The following is a 17,179-nucleotide window of genomic DNA, read 5'->3' on the forward strand; positions in this document are numbered from 1 at the left end:
ACGGGCTGAGGGGGCGCCACTCCCCCTCCTCACTGAGGAGAGAGACGCGGGCTGAGGGGGCGCCACTCCCCCCTCCTCACTGAGGAGAGAGACGCGGGCTGAGGGGGCGCCACTCCCCCCTCCTCACTGAGGAGAGAGACGCGGGCTGAGGGGGCGCCACTCTCTCTCCTCACTGAGGAGAGAGACGTAGGCTGAGGGGGCGGCACTCCCGCCTCCTCACTGAGGAGGGAGATGCAGGCTGAGGGGGCGGCACTCCCCCCTCCTCGCTGAGGAGAGAGACGCAGGCTGAGGGGGCGCCACTCTCCCTCCTCGCTGAGGAGAGAAACGCAGGCTGAGGGGGCCACTCCCCCCTCCTCGCTGAGGAGAGAGACACCGGCTGAGGGGGCCACTCCCCCCTCCTCGCTGAGGAGAGAGACACCGGCTGAGGGGGCGCCACTCCCCCCTCCTCGCTGAGGAGAGAGACACCGGCTGAGGGGGCCACTCCCCCCTCCTCGCTGAGGAGAGAGACACAGGCTGAGGGGGCCACTCCCCCTTCCTCGCTGAGGAGAGAGACACAGGCTGAGGGGGCGCCACTCCCGCCGCCCTGTGTGGGCAGGGTCCCGCCCAGACTACAGCCTCCACTGCCTTCATGTCGCCTCATGTGACCAGGAGCTGCCGTCTTACCCTCAGATGAGTTTCCTCACCCCTCCGTGTACCATAAGAACAGAACTGGACTGTACACACATCGAGGAACAAGGAACGACCTAGTGAATAGGGTTCAACCTCAAAAATCATCAACATTTCTATTTCGTATTTGTGGTTTTGAGTCCTGTCTTCCCTTTAGGAAGAAAATGACGCCTGTCAAATCCTTTTCTCTTACCCTTTGTGAACTAATCAACCACACACACTTGCCCAGTAACTCCTATGGGCCAAAGGGGGCACTAAGTGGGCACAAAACCCTGATGGTGTGCAGAGCCCAGGCTGGGGACAGATCCAATGTCCAGGACAACTGTTACTCCAGGACTCCCAGAATCACAGGCACTGAAAATGACCCCCAACAGGTGGTGGGTGATGGGGAGAGCCTTCTAACATCCCATTTTGTTCCCTCCCTGTCACCCTGGTCCTTCAGCTATCTCAGCAGTTCTCCAGGTAAGGTTCAGCCACCCAAGGAGGTCTTGGCACCCTTCTGGTGGACTCTGCAGGGTAAATCCAGTTTCACAGTAGTGCTGAGACTTTGCCTTTTCACTTGGTTGTACTGATGGTGACACCGAATGTTGAAAACTGCTCAGGAACATGCGAGTAACATCTAATAACTATCCCACATGAACAGGGACCAAAACTAGGTTCCAACACTCTTCCTGCTGTCACTTCTCCCCATCCCAAGCCCTCCGGTGCTATGACCCAGGTGATATCACAGGCAGAAATGTCCTTTGTTGTCTGTCCTCCTTCACAAAACCTAAAGGCAAATAGGACTCTTAGAAATGTCTCCTAAAGTCTCCCAAGTCACAGAAATTAAGCATTCTGAATCTCCTTGGGCTCTAACGGGGTTGTCATCCTACAAGATTCTATTCAAGCCCGAGCAGAAAGACACAGGGGCCTGGACGCCAAGGGCTCTGCAGAGCCAGCCTACTGCCCTGCCACGGCACACCACCCAGAGTCCCACATTCTGCTCCCATACACCAAAGACAGGACACTGCAACCTGTAGCAATGTTTTGTTTGTTTTACTGGCTATTATTCCATAGCCTGCACTTTAAGCATCAGTCTTCACTACATCAAGATAAATTTCTTTGCAGCCAGTCTTTCTCCTAATGTGGCCTTATGCATGTGCACACAAACTATAAAGCCTCTCTACTTAAAAGAAGCTTAAGGGGAATCTTGAGAGACTCCAGGCTTAACAATAGGGACAAGTCAGAGAACAAAAAACCAAAAGGTCTATGGGGCCCGCACAGTTTACACAAGGATTAACTAGCCACCTTCCTCCAGCATCACACCATTACCACCCAGTGGCTTCCCAAGCAAGAAAAACAGCCTGCAAGCTGGGCTGGAGCACACAGCTTTCCAAGGCATCTGTTTTCATCAGCTTCAAAGCGAGTCATCATCCAGAGAACTGTGACCCACCAGCATTCCCAAACCTGCTTCCTATTTATGAGCATGTTATGAGTATGTACAGCTGCCTATGGGAGAAGGGCTCCAAGCCTTTTACCTGGAGACACTGCTCTTTGGAAAACGTATTTCACCAGTTATTTAGCAGTTTCCCCAACTATTGCATTTCAGCTGCGAGATAAAGAATATTTACATATGGGGCGGCACCTGTGGCTCAAAAGGGTAGGACACCTGTCCCATATGGGGGAGGTAGCAGGTTCATATCCAGCCCCGCCCCCCCCCAAAAAGGAATATTTACATAATGCTAAGGTCCCCTCTCAACACAGGTCTCCAAAAAAAGAGACACTACTTTCTTTAACTCCTGGATGAAGAAAGTATCTCTCTATAAGCATGTTTTTGAATGAGTCAATTAAAATTCTTCCCATTATTTCATTAGCAAACAGCAGAGAATAAGATTGATGCATCCATTTAACAACTGTAAATCATTCTAAGAAAGGCAAAATGTTCCAGAACATAATTAGTATAAAATATAATTCAAGCAATAGAACCACCTAGCAGTGCTTCGAGGTTCATGCTACTCTCGCTCCTGTGCAGACCTCCAATGACACAAGCAGAAGTGCTGCTCCTGTTTCCCCCACACACCTTCAACAGGAAGTTTCACTGCAAACTAATCACACAAACTTAGGGCCTTATTACTCCAATTGTTTTTTTATAAAGGGGGCGTGGTGTGACTCAAGTAATAACATTCAATCTACTTATAGCTGCTCAAGTCTATTTTGAACTGTGAGGGACACTGAAATGTGGAGGACATGAAGAGGAAAACAATGTGATCGGCCTCTAGAAAACCTGCTAAAAGGCAAATAACTGAAGGAAAACAGAAGAATGAACGTGAGAGGAGGAAATGATTGTACTATTTCTGAGGCAGCTGCCACGTGGCAAACACTTTACATAAGTAATTTTACTTAATACTCACCAAGATCCCAAGATGTACAGATCATTACTGCATTTTGTAGGTCAAAGAAACAATAAAGTAACTAATTCACTTGTCCTGGGCCACAACCAGTCTGAACCTGAGGTCTAGGCTGTTGCCTTCACACATGGGAACATGGAGCCCTGTGACTGACTGACTGGGGGGTAGCCAGTGGGTGATTTTCAAATCTCAGAAGAATGTGAGGAGCAGTGGACAGAGAAAAAGGTCTCACGCTCCCAGTATACTGTACACACTGGTTTAAAGCTAAGCGCAACAGAAACACCTTGTGTTTATCCCACTTTGAAACATATAATCACACATACAAATTATACAAAGGCAAATCCACAAAAGTCCAAAAAAGTTCACACATCATTAATTTACTAATGATGTTTAGTGGTCCCACTATTGGCTCCTGCCACCCCTGGTGGGAGGCAGTGCATCTGCAGGACCACAGGAGGGCCCTGCTGCCCTGCCGTCTGCATGTGGATCACTCTGAAATCTTTATCCATTATCCCCTGGCAAATGCATCTTTTACATATTAATTCCACCTCTACTATTTGCTCATTAATCAAGGACAAGCTAAATGGCACCTTCTTGTCACTTGGGACTATACACACAAAAGCAAACCCAGGCAATGAAATGAAGTCCTGTGCTGGCAGATCGAGGGTCACCCTATATGCTTAAAAATTTATAAGTGAAATCACATGGTGTTTTGGATTTTTATAAAATCCTCTAGGGGGAAATTAAAGAAAAATAAGATTTGCAAAATGTGATAAATAGTGGAGCCAGTAGTGCTGTGCGGGTGTCTGTGGTTAGTCTGTCTACTTTTGTGTATTCTCACACTTTCCTACGAAAGGCACCTTTTTTTTTCAAGTCATCCAGGTTATCCAGAAGTACTTGATTTTTATATCAATGACATGAAAGGTATTTTTTATATTTATTATCAATGTAGACCCCAAAACCAGGAAATAAAATCACATGAGAAAAAGTCAAATCCAACTTTAGTTTTTTATGAAATTATATGACGAGTTTCAATTTGATTGGCAGGGATTTCTTTTTATTGTCCCTTGTATTTTTCTATTTTTTTTTCCACCATGAGCACAGACCTGGCACATAGGTAAGAACTCTAAGTGGAAGCTATGAACTAAATGGTAGTGAGTAGTAAATAACCACTAAGCTCCCTTCCAATTGTATGATTCCGACAGTTCAGCCCTCTAAGAAGCACCTGAGTAAGAAGAGTAGGAAGGCTGTTCCCATACAATTAAAGGCGGCCCATTACTTAATGACTGGTGGTGCCAGTGACAGTATTCCCACAAAGGACACCCTACACTCACTTCCTCAGGGGAGAAGCCATCTAGATCCGAAGCTGACTTTCTTCAGCCAAAAGGTCACGGCTGAATTCTCTGGTTGGTGTTGACCTAAACAGGTTAGAAGCTGCAAACCATGTGCTGTGGTAGGTCTGTCCCAGTCACCTCAACCTTTGAAACCCATTATGCTATTACTGACCATCTTATATCATTCTCTTGCATAACCTGTTCCTTATAATTACCCACCTGCTCTAGCCCATTTATGACCAAGTTTTCTTTTACACGTCCTAATTCAGTCTCTTAGGAAACGCCTCTTTCTCATTCTACCAGGGACGTCGCTGATGCCCCCACTCAGTATGTGCATTTCTGGACTAAAGGTGACATCTAAGGGTTTACCCTCTCCTCACAGGGATGTGTCCCTGCAACCCACAACACAGGCCCGATCTCTTATTCTAGGCATAACTATACCCTATATCAGAGCATTTTCCAAAAAGCAACTGGAATGGTTAAATAGAGGTATTAGTGTAGGGAGGACATTTTCCATCCCTGCACCATCTTCCATCAATGGTCAACTAACTGCACAAATAAAACCCAAATAATACATTCCCAAGGGCAGAAACAAAGATTCTAAATTTCTCAAGTATACACAAAGACTAACTCCCATTAACTCAGTAGCCCCTGGAGACTTTTGGGTTCTCCAGAAAACAAAACGTTGCTTGCACTTGGTGTTCTTCAGCGTCCACATTAAAAATCTCCTTCTTCCCAAAATGATGCCCAGTATACTTAGGTATTAAGACTTCTTAAAGCCTGCAAATTTGTGCCACAAATCACAGACTATTTTTTAAGAATGGAAGCTTAGCATAAAGACAGAAATGTACAATTAAAACAACACCCAATTTCTGATCATAAAGCCCATGGTGTCCTGGTATTAGAATCATTTATGATGACTATCATCTGACTTGGGCACCATGCCCTAAAATCCCAAGTTGAGCATCCCAAATTCACTGCCAACACACAAAGCTCTTCAGTAGAAAATACCCACCTTCTTGTCCCTGCACCCAGAAGTGTTTTACACCAGACAATAATGGTCGCGAAATGGAAATAAAAAGAAAGATCACGGTTCTGACTGTGTGCTATTTTACTTGGAATTCAAGCTAGCATTTACCTGTTCTAAAGAGTATAGTGCCACGTCTCTTGGAACTGTAAATAAAATGACAGGCCACAAGCCACACGGAACTTACCTAGGAATACAGGCTAGATATGAAATGAGTCTCCTGAGATCCTCCTGTCGTATTCTGTCGTGATTGCTGCGGGCTGGAAATGTTAAAATAGGACCTCCACGTTTATCTCTACCGCCTAAAAAACAAACATTGGGAAGAAACTTAGACACAAACAATATGAGACAGAAGTCCATCACTACCCATTCACTCAGTCAAAACTGTTCCTAAATCAACTAAGTGCACAAATGTGCACAGGGCAAGAGTCTTAGTCTCATCTGAGATGCACTGAGGCTGTTTTAACCCCTCAGGGGGACATGGAAGAAAACATTGGAGTTATGGAAGCCATGTGGAAGATGCTGAAGACGGACTCATCTTCTTCAAGTGTACTGGAAGAAACTCCTTTCTACAGTTTTTATGTTTGGACAGAAAAAAAAGTTTTCATGTATATGTGTTTCATTCACCTTAAACCACTGCCTCTTCTCCCCGCCCCCATTTGACCCTCCCTACATTCTAATCTCTTCCTTTTCTACCAAGCCAAATAGGTTCTAAGTCTTGAAAGGAAAACGAAAGGAATTTTCTTCAAAGTACACTAGTGACTATTTAATAATGGACTGATGGCATCTGACCCCCCTTGGTCAAGCTTTGCCAATTCCTTACAGAAAGCCGTATACACACACACAGAAAGAAAGAAAGACTGGCATGTAAGAAATTTAAAGCAATTTTAAACCTAATTTACCTAATTAGTTTAAGGATTTGAAATAATTATATTACACACCAGAAGTACATATCTCAGAATATTTGACGTTGACAGATGGGCAGGCAGAAAGTTTCTCATTAACATATAGAAGCCTAATGAAGTCAACTTGATATCATGGAACACCTTTGGTGAAACTGTCACATTCATTTTATTCCATCAGGGTTGTCAGAAAAAGAGAAAAAGAAAATTTAGCTTTCTCAAGTGGATCCTTCATATAGCTCTACAACTCTGATTATCTCTCTTCAAGAGATCTCAAAATTCAAGTCACAATATGAAACTCATCATTTCCTGCACACCAAAAATCATCAGCAGAGACAAAATTAAAAGCAAGCAAACAGACAAACAAGAAAGCCAAAAAGGGCGTGGGGGATATACAGGAGATTATGGTGCTTTAAAAACATATTTTATCAACAGGATATTTTCAATTTCCTAAAATGACTAATATATTCATGCCAAATAGTAATGAAACTTAATTCTGATTGTGAATATGTAGAACAATCCACATGTACTGCTTAGTCATGCAATCTAGGAAATCTTAAATTAGTTATAAATCCTATAATTCTGGTGTTAAAAAGGAGTAACAGTAACTCAACAACCAAGAGGCAGGGATCACATGCTCTACACACACCTGAGGATGTGATCTTCACAGTGACGCTGTTGGAGATGTTACCATTCCAGCTTTATAACAAAAGACACTGAGGCTCCAAAGGGGTAAATAAACACAAAGGAACCACACAGCATTGTCACAGCAAGGCCCTTCACCCCAAAGAGAATTTAGGAAGTCTGACAGTTAAGTTTACAAACTCATCTTATGTACTCACTGCTGGATGTCACTATGGTCACCTTCAAAGTACTCCCCTTAGGAAGCTGTGTACTGATGCCAGAACCTAGTGTACCCTTCAAAGTAATTTTGGAAGTCTTTTTTTGGAATGCCTTCAGAGCTGTTGTTGTATAGCACGAGTTGTTTATACAGTGCCATCAATCTAAGTACATAATGGCAAGTTTGTGAACTTAATTGTTAGAACTCAGATGATGACAACCTTGCTGGTCATTCCAAAAAAGTTCCAAAATTTCTTTGAGGGGGGGCTAGGTGCTGGTATTGGTGTATAACTTCCCCAAAAGAGTACCTGATATTCAGCAATAAGGTACGCAGCACTTTTTCTAGGATGAGTTTGCCAATTTAATTGTCAAACCTTATACATGATCTTTCAAACTAGTGGTTTTAGTCCTTTTTGTTTGGTCTTACTCTTTCTCAGGCTGGTCTTGAACTCCTGAGCTCTAGGGATCCTCCTGCCTTGGCCTTCCAGAGTACTGGCATTATATGAGTCACTGTACCTAGACTTTACTTCTTTATTAAAGTAGTAAAAATGTCAATAGGATGACTAAGTAATGGGTTCCTAGGCCTTTTACTACTAAAAGTGAGGATCAGTATTGATTATTACCAAGAAATCTTGTAAAACATCAGGCATTATTTTTAGGGTAATATCAGTAGCTCTAATTCTTTAAAATACCTCTTATTCCTAAGACAAATAATAGTCTCAATATTTTCCATTTCCCAGTATCTTTCTTTAAAAAAAAAAAAAAAGTCAATCTTCTGGATCAAAAATATCATAGAACGGGTAGCAGCGCCTGTGGCTCAGTGAGTAGGGCACCGGCCCCATATACTAAGGGTGGTGGGTTCAAATCTGGCCCCAGCCAAACTGCAACAAAAACATAGCTGGGCGTTGTGGAGAGCACCTGTAGTCCCAGCTACTCGAGAGGTTGAGGCAAGAGAATTGCCTAAGCCCAGGAGTTGGAAGTTCCTGTGAGCTTTGACACCACAGTACTCTACCAAGGGCAAAAAAGTGAGACTCTGTCTCAAAAAAAACATAGAACAAGACATATTTTTTTTTTTTTTGGAGACGGAGCCTCAAGCTATCCCCCTGGGTAGAGTGCCATGGCATCACGCTCACAGAAACCTCCAACTCCTGGGCTCAAGCGAGTCTCCTGCCTCAGCCTCCCAAGTAGCTGGGACTACAGGCGCCCGCCACAATGCCTGGCCATTTTTTGGTTGCAGCCATCATTGTTGTTTGGTGGGCCTGGGCTGGGGATTTGAACCCGCCACCTTAGGTGTATGTGGCTGGCGCCTTAGCCACTTGAGCCACAGGCACAGAGCCAGAACAAGACATATTATAGAAACTTTTAATTTTTTAAAACACAGTATATGAATTAAAACATATGTATACGAATTCAACATAGTAGTTGAATTAAAACATTCCCCTCCATTCATAGTATATGAATTCAACATAGTAGTTGAATTAAAACATTCCTCTCCCCTTTCGGTAAACAGAAAGCTAGCACCTAACATTTTTTTCTAGACTACCATTCTGAATTTTTTAAAACGTTTCTGAAATGCATCACAATTTTTAATTCCACAGGAAAAATAAATGCAAATGACCCAGAGAAATTATGGGGAATATTTATTACGTGTGCTATTAAATGATGAAACTCTGTTTAATCATTTCAGAGGATTCAGAGTCCTCCCTTTCTCTTCAAATGACTTAAGAAGTCACCTTTTGCTCAGTTAGCCTCTTGTCCCTCTTCGGTGAATAGATATCACAATTCAAGCAAGGCACGCATGAGTGTGAGAAGTAAAATCCCAAATCTGCCAAGCAAAGACAGCTGCATGGGAGGTCAGGAGATATCACACTGCACAAAGGCAACCTGTTCACCCAGCCCCGAGCACTAAAGGCAACTGTGTGCAGAAGTTCCAACTGCATCTGTTTTATTGTACTTTTCCAGCTTTTCCCCAGGCTCTTAGCACTAATGTGGAGTCCTCTAAGAGTTGTTAGCAAGTTCATCCACCAAACAGACTCTCACTCACTCATGTCCTAAGAAAAGATTATATAAACTTGAATCTAATAACATAGAAAAAAATTTTTCTTTTTCCATTTTTCTTTATCCTAGAATAGAACTTGAGAAAACTCACCAGGGTATTTTACAACTCCCTGAAAATCATTTATGAAGTCAAAATTGCGTATTCTCTACTTAAAGAATCATTTTCCACATGCCAACCTCTCTATAATGAGTGTCATAGATGGTGTGCCACAGTCAGTGATGGGCAGGTGTCGATGGCCCTCTGCTGATCCTTCCCAAAGGAGAAACATCTCATCAGAAAGAATGAAATGTGAAATTAGTTGAGAGAAACATGGTCTCTGAACCTCCAGGAGCTTAAAATCAACCCCACAAATGTCTGTTTAAATTACAGTCCCCAAGATTTAGGTTGGTTACCAATATCACAAGAGGCATCCTAATGAAAACAGCATCTGAGTATAAAGCAGGAAAGTCACAAGTTCAAAGTTCTTGTTCCTGGTCCTTGATCTAATGAAAAGTAATAACACTGCAGCTCCTAAAACCTTCATCTACTAGGTAGGTACAGTTGTCACATGTGTCCAGTGACAGCTCTTAGCCTCCCAGTAAGGCAGGCAGGATGGGCTCAGCCCCATTTTCTGGAGGGGAAACTGCGCCTAAACTTTTACAAGGAAAAGAAAGAGACAGGAAATGCATTTCCTGCACCCATCCACGTCACAGGATGTCTACACAAGGGTCTCTTCACGTCTACAACCAAAGACCTCCAGCTCATTAGGGATTATCTGCCTATCCCAATGCTGTCTTACTGAAAAAGCATAAAGGAAAACATGGTGATGGTGTCCTATTTTCAATTTGTATAAACTACATGACCTCTCTCCCTTCCTCTTCCATACCCAAGTATAGAATGTTCCAGCCCAAGTATACAGTGTTCTTGGTGCCCCATTGAGACTAGCATATAAATAGTACTCAATAAATATTTGCTGGATGGATTCTTCTTTCATAGTTCAAATAACATTAACTAATGGTGCCCACTATCAGGTATCAGTTGTTAGAAATGGAAATGCCTGGTGAATATTCCTATAGGAACACAGATGCTAAACGCCTTTTAGTTTATTTTAGTAACAGAAGAAAGTTGAAAGAGTCCTACATTAGAGCTATAAATGTCTGTGTGACACTGATTTCCTTAAATCCAGCAACCTCATTTCCCTCTTCTTAAAGGTAAAACTCCAGGGGACTTAGTCTCTGGAGTTGTGTGGCCCAGGATGACCAAAGAAACAGCCGGATTCAGAGTCCTCTCTTTCTCTTTAAATGACTCAGGAAGTCACCTTTTGCTCATTCAAAATGAACTTGCAAGGAAGGCATACTTGCTTTGAGGAGTAAAATTTCAATGAACCAACTGTCTATATATATATATATATCTCCCTCATTTCAATTTCTGGATTAGAACACCATTGAAAACTACTTTTTATGCCCCCTGTGGAGAAGTCTAACTCACACTGATCATAGAAAGCAATCTTTTATTAAAAAAAAAAAAAAAAAAAGCTCTGAAAACCACAGTATATAAAAGAGAAATTATGGGGAATATTTATTAAGTGTGCTATTAAATGATGAAACTCTGTTTAAAAGATACACACTGGGCTACCCTTCCCTCCTACTGCCTAGTCCTGAGAGGCAGAAACTGGCTCTCGGGATATACCTACTATCCTAAGGGGACCCTTTCACAGTCTTCCTGGAAGGCCCTTGGAAGCCCGTGCTGCCTCACACCACACTACATGCTAAAAGAACACACAAACTGGGCAGTGGTGCCCCTGCCCTTTCCAGGAAACTCAGCACTCTACAAAACGGGAACATGAAAACTGTATGTCTGTGTACAACCAGGCAAGCCTCAAGGCAGCCAATCCCACATGCCTCTCAATATTCCCACTTGCTAAAGTGTGAATATTCACCTCACCCCAAAAAAGCTGTTCCAAAAAAATAACCCAAACCCAGGTATGGTGGCTTACAACTATAATCCTAGCACTTTGGGAGGCTGAGGCAGGAGGATGACTTAAGTCTGAGGCTGCACCGTACTATCATGACACCACTATGCTCTAATCCCAGCAACAGAGTGAGACTCTATCTCAAAGAAGAAAAAAAAAGGTAACCCAAATGTGTATTAATGCATTTCTAATTAACTACAGGATGTGTGGGTGGGTGTGCGTGTGTATACACACCTATCTACACACATGCACGGTCATAGACAACTATAAAAACATCTCATTATGTGCTGCTATGTACTGATCTTCAGATACTTCAAGATACAACAGGCAAAGTGGAGAAAATGGTGAATACTGTTTATCTAAGGGAAAGGTGAAAATAGATGGATAGGTAAATAGAGCTGCTCTTATTTTAAAAGCACAAGGAAGAAGCCTAAAACTTAAAAAAGAAAACTCCCATTGGGGAGGAAAAGGATAGAAAAGGAGAGAACAGAGCTAGGTATTTTTTCACTATACCTATATACACATTCTATACCTTACCTTTTTTTACCATGCCTTTTTTTTTTTTTTAGTTATTATTCTGGAATGATGTAAGTTTTACTTAAAATTTAAGCAAAATTAGAAGGTTATTTTTTTTTACCTTAACAAATAAATGTAAAAGTAAAACGAAACAAATGATTCTACATTTCAACTTGGTATCCACATGGAAAGGAATTATTGCATGTGACTTTAAGACACATTGCTAAAACTATATATCCCTAGTGGCATGCACCCTTGGGACAAAAGAAACCCCCAAATTTAAAAATCACATTTGGTACTGGTCATACTGGCATGGTATGACATATTTGGTCATACTGTGGTAATAACGTTAGCTATTACAAAGTAAGTAATTATGTTGATGAGAATAAGAACTAACACTTTTAGCTTAAGGAAAAAGAGACAGACAATATACAGAGTAAAATGTACATATCTATAATCCCAAATTTCAACTATGAATTTTAATATAAAGCTGTGACATAATTACTCATTAAAATGTGTATATACATGTATTTCCTAGATTTGTCCACTGAATGAGGCACAGACATAACCAACAACCCTACAACAATGAGCACCCCTAAAAGAAACTAGGACTCCCTGAAGAGAAACAGCTACAACATACAAGATGACCCTGAAACACCCTGACACATCCACAGAAAAGACTCAGGAGCCAATTTAAAGAAGCCCCCAAATGCTAAAGATGGGAAGATTTTTAACTTCATATAAGAGAAAACGTGCATTAATCAAAACACATCAAATGTATTTAACATCATGAGTTTAAAGTAATTCTTACAAAAAACACACCTCGTTAGTCATTTTTCATTAGCCTGAAAAGCAGAAAAGGACAAGAATCAATCATTTCCCCTACTCTTCCAGTATGAACTATATTCTCAAGGTATCATGTATGTGATGATGGCACACCTCTCAGTATGAAGAAGAAAGGATGTAATTAGAATTCTCACTATCTTGCAACTCCAAAAAAATACTAGATCTAAGCAATGGTCATCAATGAATCCTTAACATCATAAAAGACAATCAGACTCTCCCAATAAACTCCCCATGAAATGAGGCAACGCCACCTACCAAGTATTACTTCCCCCTTCCCCACAAAATGTAAGCTGGGTTGGATCAAGCATCACAGTCTAACTCCTCTTAGTTCACAGGACGTACAGAGGGAGAGAAATGTGTTAAAGAATCACTTAGGGACACAATCGGAAAAATCTAGAGTATACAGAAATCCACAGGAGAAATACCCAGTTTTCTCACTTCAGAAACATAAGAGGTTAAAACAAAATGAGCAAGAAGGAAGCTGAACATTTATTTATAGATTAAAAAGAGACTCGTCAGACATCTAAAACAACTGCAATGTATATCCCACAAAAAAATGACAAGACACAAGCACAGAAATGTGAATAGTGATTGGAGTTTGGGGGGGGGGGATATTACATAATTACCATTCCATTTTTAGGTCTGTTAATGGTATTGTGGAGTTTTGTAAAGCTTGTTTTTTAGAAACATATAGTGTGTGCTTCTAAAATGATATGGTATAGGGAATTTACTTCAAAATTATTTAACGTAGGAATGTATTTGAAACAAGAATGTTGAAGTGAGCCATGAGTTTGTGGGAATTCATTAGACTATTCTTTTTCCTTTTGGATGCTCAAATGTTCCATGGTAAAAAGTTCTGGTGGTTGTCTGCGAGTTCTTTTAAGGCTGAAACAATAGCAGCCTCAGAACCACATGTCTAGTCATCATTATATATCAACACCATTAAGTGTAAACTATAACACAGCTTCTTTCTGTTCTCTGACTGACCCTCTCAGTCCATTCCTGCTGCTATAACAGAACACCACAGACTAATTTATAAAGAACAGAAATTTATTTTCTCACAGTTCTGGAACCTAGGAAGTCCACACTCAAGGTGCCAGCTGGGGTGTCTGGTGAGGAGGGTAATCCTCCAGGAGGGAAGGGGGAGAGCAGTGTCCTCTCATGGCTGAGAAGCCAGTGTGAGCCTCCTTTCTAAGGCCCTTGGGGGACCTTATACCAGAGTAGCAACTCCTGAATCTCGAAGGTGAGACACATTCAAAGCACAGCCTCCTCTTTTTGACTTCAAACATCAAGTTAGATACAACGGTTACCCTCATTTAGTTCATCCTAAATGGAGGAAATAGTACGTTGCTATCTTATTTAAGTGCAATGTGCATTACTTTTTAGGATACCTGGCAATAAGACTAAGGATCAGAAATATTCAGGTTCAAGAAATCCTCACTGGCTTTTTAAGAGATTGTGACCTAATGGAGTACCTTTTAGAATCACTGATCTTTTGGCCTGCTTTTGCAAAGCCTTTTCTATTCTACTTAGATTTATTTACTAAAAGCCATTCCCATGGAGAGCTTTCAGAAAGGTACCATAATAATATTCCCTGATTTTTTTAAAAATGGGGTCAGAGCAGAAAGTAGATTAGTGATTGCCAGAGGGGGGGCAGGGAGAACAGATATGGGGCTCTTCGAGAGGTGATGAAAGACAATGGTGACTACTGAACAATGGCGTGAATATGCTAAGATCCACTCAATCATACAGTTTAAAAATTTGCGTTTTATGGTATGTTAATTAGATCTCAATCAAAAAGTAAAAAATGGGGCCAGAGGTAAAAATGTTCTGCTTCCTTATTTGTTCTTTGTAACTTTAAAAAAAAAACAATACTCACAAGAAATCAATTTGTTTTTAATTTTATGGGTTTTTTTTTTTTGTTGTTGTTCCTTTTCCCTTCCTAAAGGAGATAACAATAAGCCTAAAACAATCAGCAATGAGCTCATGGTTATACAGCTTGCCAATTCTGTTCATAAATTAGGAGAAACTATAAACGTGTGGCAGCTCCTGCTAACTGCATTTTGCTAACACAGCTGGTGAAAGTTCTCCCATTGCTATTGTTTTAAAGCAGTTTCATACTAATTTCTTGTCACTGCAAAACTCCCCTCCTCAAAGATACCCAACTTTATTTAACCCTGCAGAATTTAAGGTTTTCTTAAAATTGTATAACAAACTCTGAAAGACTGCTGACTTTATTTCTCTGACTAGTTAAAAGATAAAAGAGAGCTGGTTCTGACAGTAAGCTATATAAAGATGCCCCATCTGATAATATATCCTATATTAACTGCCTAATAAAAGAATGAATATCAATAAAAACCATCAATTTTAACCTTCCACCCTTCCTTAGACTTCCATCTCCACAAGTTTAATGAAAGAAGAAAACAGGACAAGAGGTTCAGAAACACAGAGCCGGTGCTCTCATCACAGATCCAGACTTTAAGAATCAGGACCGATAAACACATGGAATCAGCTTTCTTTAAGCCTTCCTAACCAATGCTTCTATTATTTACAAGTATGGTCTTTTAATCTTATTATTTTGAAACTTTATTTCTAAACTACAAAATCAGAAATTCACAAAGTTGGTATGAGTCCTTAATTTTGCAATTTGCCAGTAAATGATTAGAAAAGAACAAATAAATGCTACTTTTAAATCTCAGGTGTATTATGAAACAGAAGTTTACTTTCTACCATGTATTTCCAATAATTTAAAGCACCTTCATCTTTTCAAGATCTCAATTAACCTTCCAAATACATTATGGTTTATATTTGCTTTCACAGAATTACCAGACAATATTTACTAGGGAATTGCTGGACATGCGGCAAACCCAGACAAGCCAAAACACCACAGTGAACTGCGTCCTAATCATATACCAGCCTCACATACCCAAAGGACACACAAAGCTTATAAAAACAGCAAGCATTGCTACAAAGTAAAAATGAAGTGGGTTCAAGAAGATACATCAGGTCAGCATAAAATGCCTATTTGAGAAAGATAAACATTTACCAAGGGAAATGCATCCAAGAAGACAGTCTAAAAGCACATGACAATCTTCATGATAGAACAGAGCAGGAAAACGTTACAAACCTTATTTTGGTAACAAGTAAACTGGTGCCCAAAATGTATAATACCCAGTGGCTATTCTGCTCATGTAGGAAGAGACCCCAAGGAGACAGCCTAGAAGGGCCCAACCCTAACTGTCCATGTGCTGAGGAGAGGCCAGTTAGGTGTCCCAAACCCCAGAGGACTGGTCCACAGTCTTTGACCACACCACAGGAGGGCTACAGCCCCATGGACTGGGTTCTACAGGGACGTGGAGACTTGGCTAAGAGAAATTGCCTGGACATTATGGTTCATAACATGGGTTCTAGTAACTCCAGGGCCAAGAGCCCTAAAGGAGGAGACCTCAAGGAGAAGCAGGCTTCCCTGCCTCCCCAAAGAGAAGGCACAGGTAGCCACAGGGCACAAGAAACAGAGGTAGGCTCTTCAGGACACAGGTGTGTACCATCACCTTCCCACCACATTAGCTGAAATGACTAACTTTTAATAAGCAGTTGTTTTACTTAACTGATTAAGGCAAAACAGCCACATTTGCTGAATGACTGACAGAAACATATTCAGATATTCAATGCTATCTGACTCTCGGTGCCTCCTAGCTGGAAGAAAATGTTTGGGGCACTCTGTCAGGAAAGTTGCTACAAGAATGAAGCAGTTAAGAACCCACCCAGATGGGGCAGGTCAGGTCATTCAGTTGTGAAACTCTCGGGACTGTGTCAGCACAGGTAGATCAAACAGATTAAAAAGTTACTTTACCTGAAAGGTATGCAACTTTTTCCTTCAAAATTGGCAAAACATCCATAGCTTTCATTTCATCATTTTTTCGAAACCCTGAAATAAAGAAGAAAATAAAATGAGTTACTTGAGTAGCAATTATTCCTTAACCAGTCTGTCCAATGCCAACCTGGTAGCTTTCTCCACACTCATTAAATCAACGTAAGCAACATCATTTGAGCTCCCTGAAGAACCGTCTACCATCACAGAACTACCTTCCATTTTAACGTTTAGTAATGGTTTGTACACAGGCCCAGAGGCTCACGTCCCCAAAAGGCTCTCGGCCATTTCCAGCCTTAAATATTTGGTCCCCAAAAGACTAAACATCAAATCGATCCAGATCATTTACCAAACACGCATTTTAATCTTTCAAATTAATTTAAACACTGACAAAGAAAAAGGCAACAATGCTTTTTTAAACCTGCTATTTGTGGCAGGCTGAAACCTCTAGGGGGAGCTCAAAGCCTCGTTCTATCAGACTTCAGAGTTTGGTTAAAAATACTCAGTGGCAGGGAGGAGCTGGGGGATTATAAATAGCCAGGGACTGGCTATGCTCTCTCTCGGCTTTCTCCTTCTAGGCTTTCTGGGTCATGCCCCCCGGAGGAATGTCAATGGCTAATGTGGTCAGATGGCCTGGTACCGCTCCACCTTCAGAGGTGGCCAATGTCCCTTTCCTCTTTAAAACCCAAATCTCTCCCACCCTGATATCTTAGAAGGCCAAGTGGGAAAAGAAGCCTGCAGCAATTTAGGACAAGCCAACATTCATCTAACCAAAAGGAA

The 17,179-nt window shown here is 41.4% G+C and overlaps 1 protein-coding gene across 1 annotated transcript in view; it reads right to left on the reverse strand.

Moving 5' to 3' along the window:
- Positions 1 to 16,464, reverse strand: part of TRIO (trio Rho guanine nucleotide exchange factor) — a 235,899-nt gene extending 219,435 nt beyond the window's left edge. Inside the window, exons 1-2 of the mRNA XM_003789545.3 lie at positions 16,382 to 16,464; positions 5,602 to 5,716 (exon numbers count right to left, since the gene is read on the reverse strand). Coding sequence (XP_003789593.1) covers positions 5,602 to 5,716; positions 16,382 to 16,436 — 170 coding nt within the window. The 5' untranslated portion in view covers positions 16,437 to 16,464. The remainder of the gene's footprint in view (positions 1 to 5,601; positions 5,717 to 16,381) is intronic.
- Between the last annotated feature and the right edge of the window lie 715 nt (positions 16,465 to 17,179).

Source organism: Otolemur garnettii, unplaced genomic scaffold, assembly GCF_000181295.1.
Source record: "Otolemur garnettii isolate 467f Iridium unplaced genomic scaffold, OtoGar3 scaffold00033, whole genome shotgun sequence".
Taxonomy (NCBI): Eukaryota; Metazoa; Chordata; class Mammalia; order Primates; family Galagidae; genus Otolemur; species Otolemur garnettii.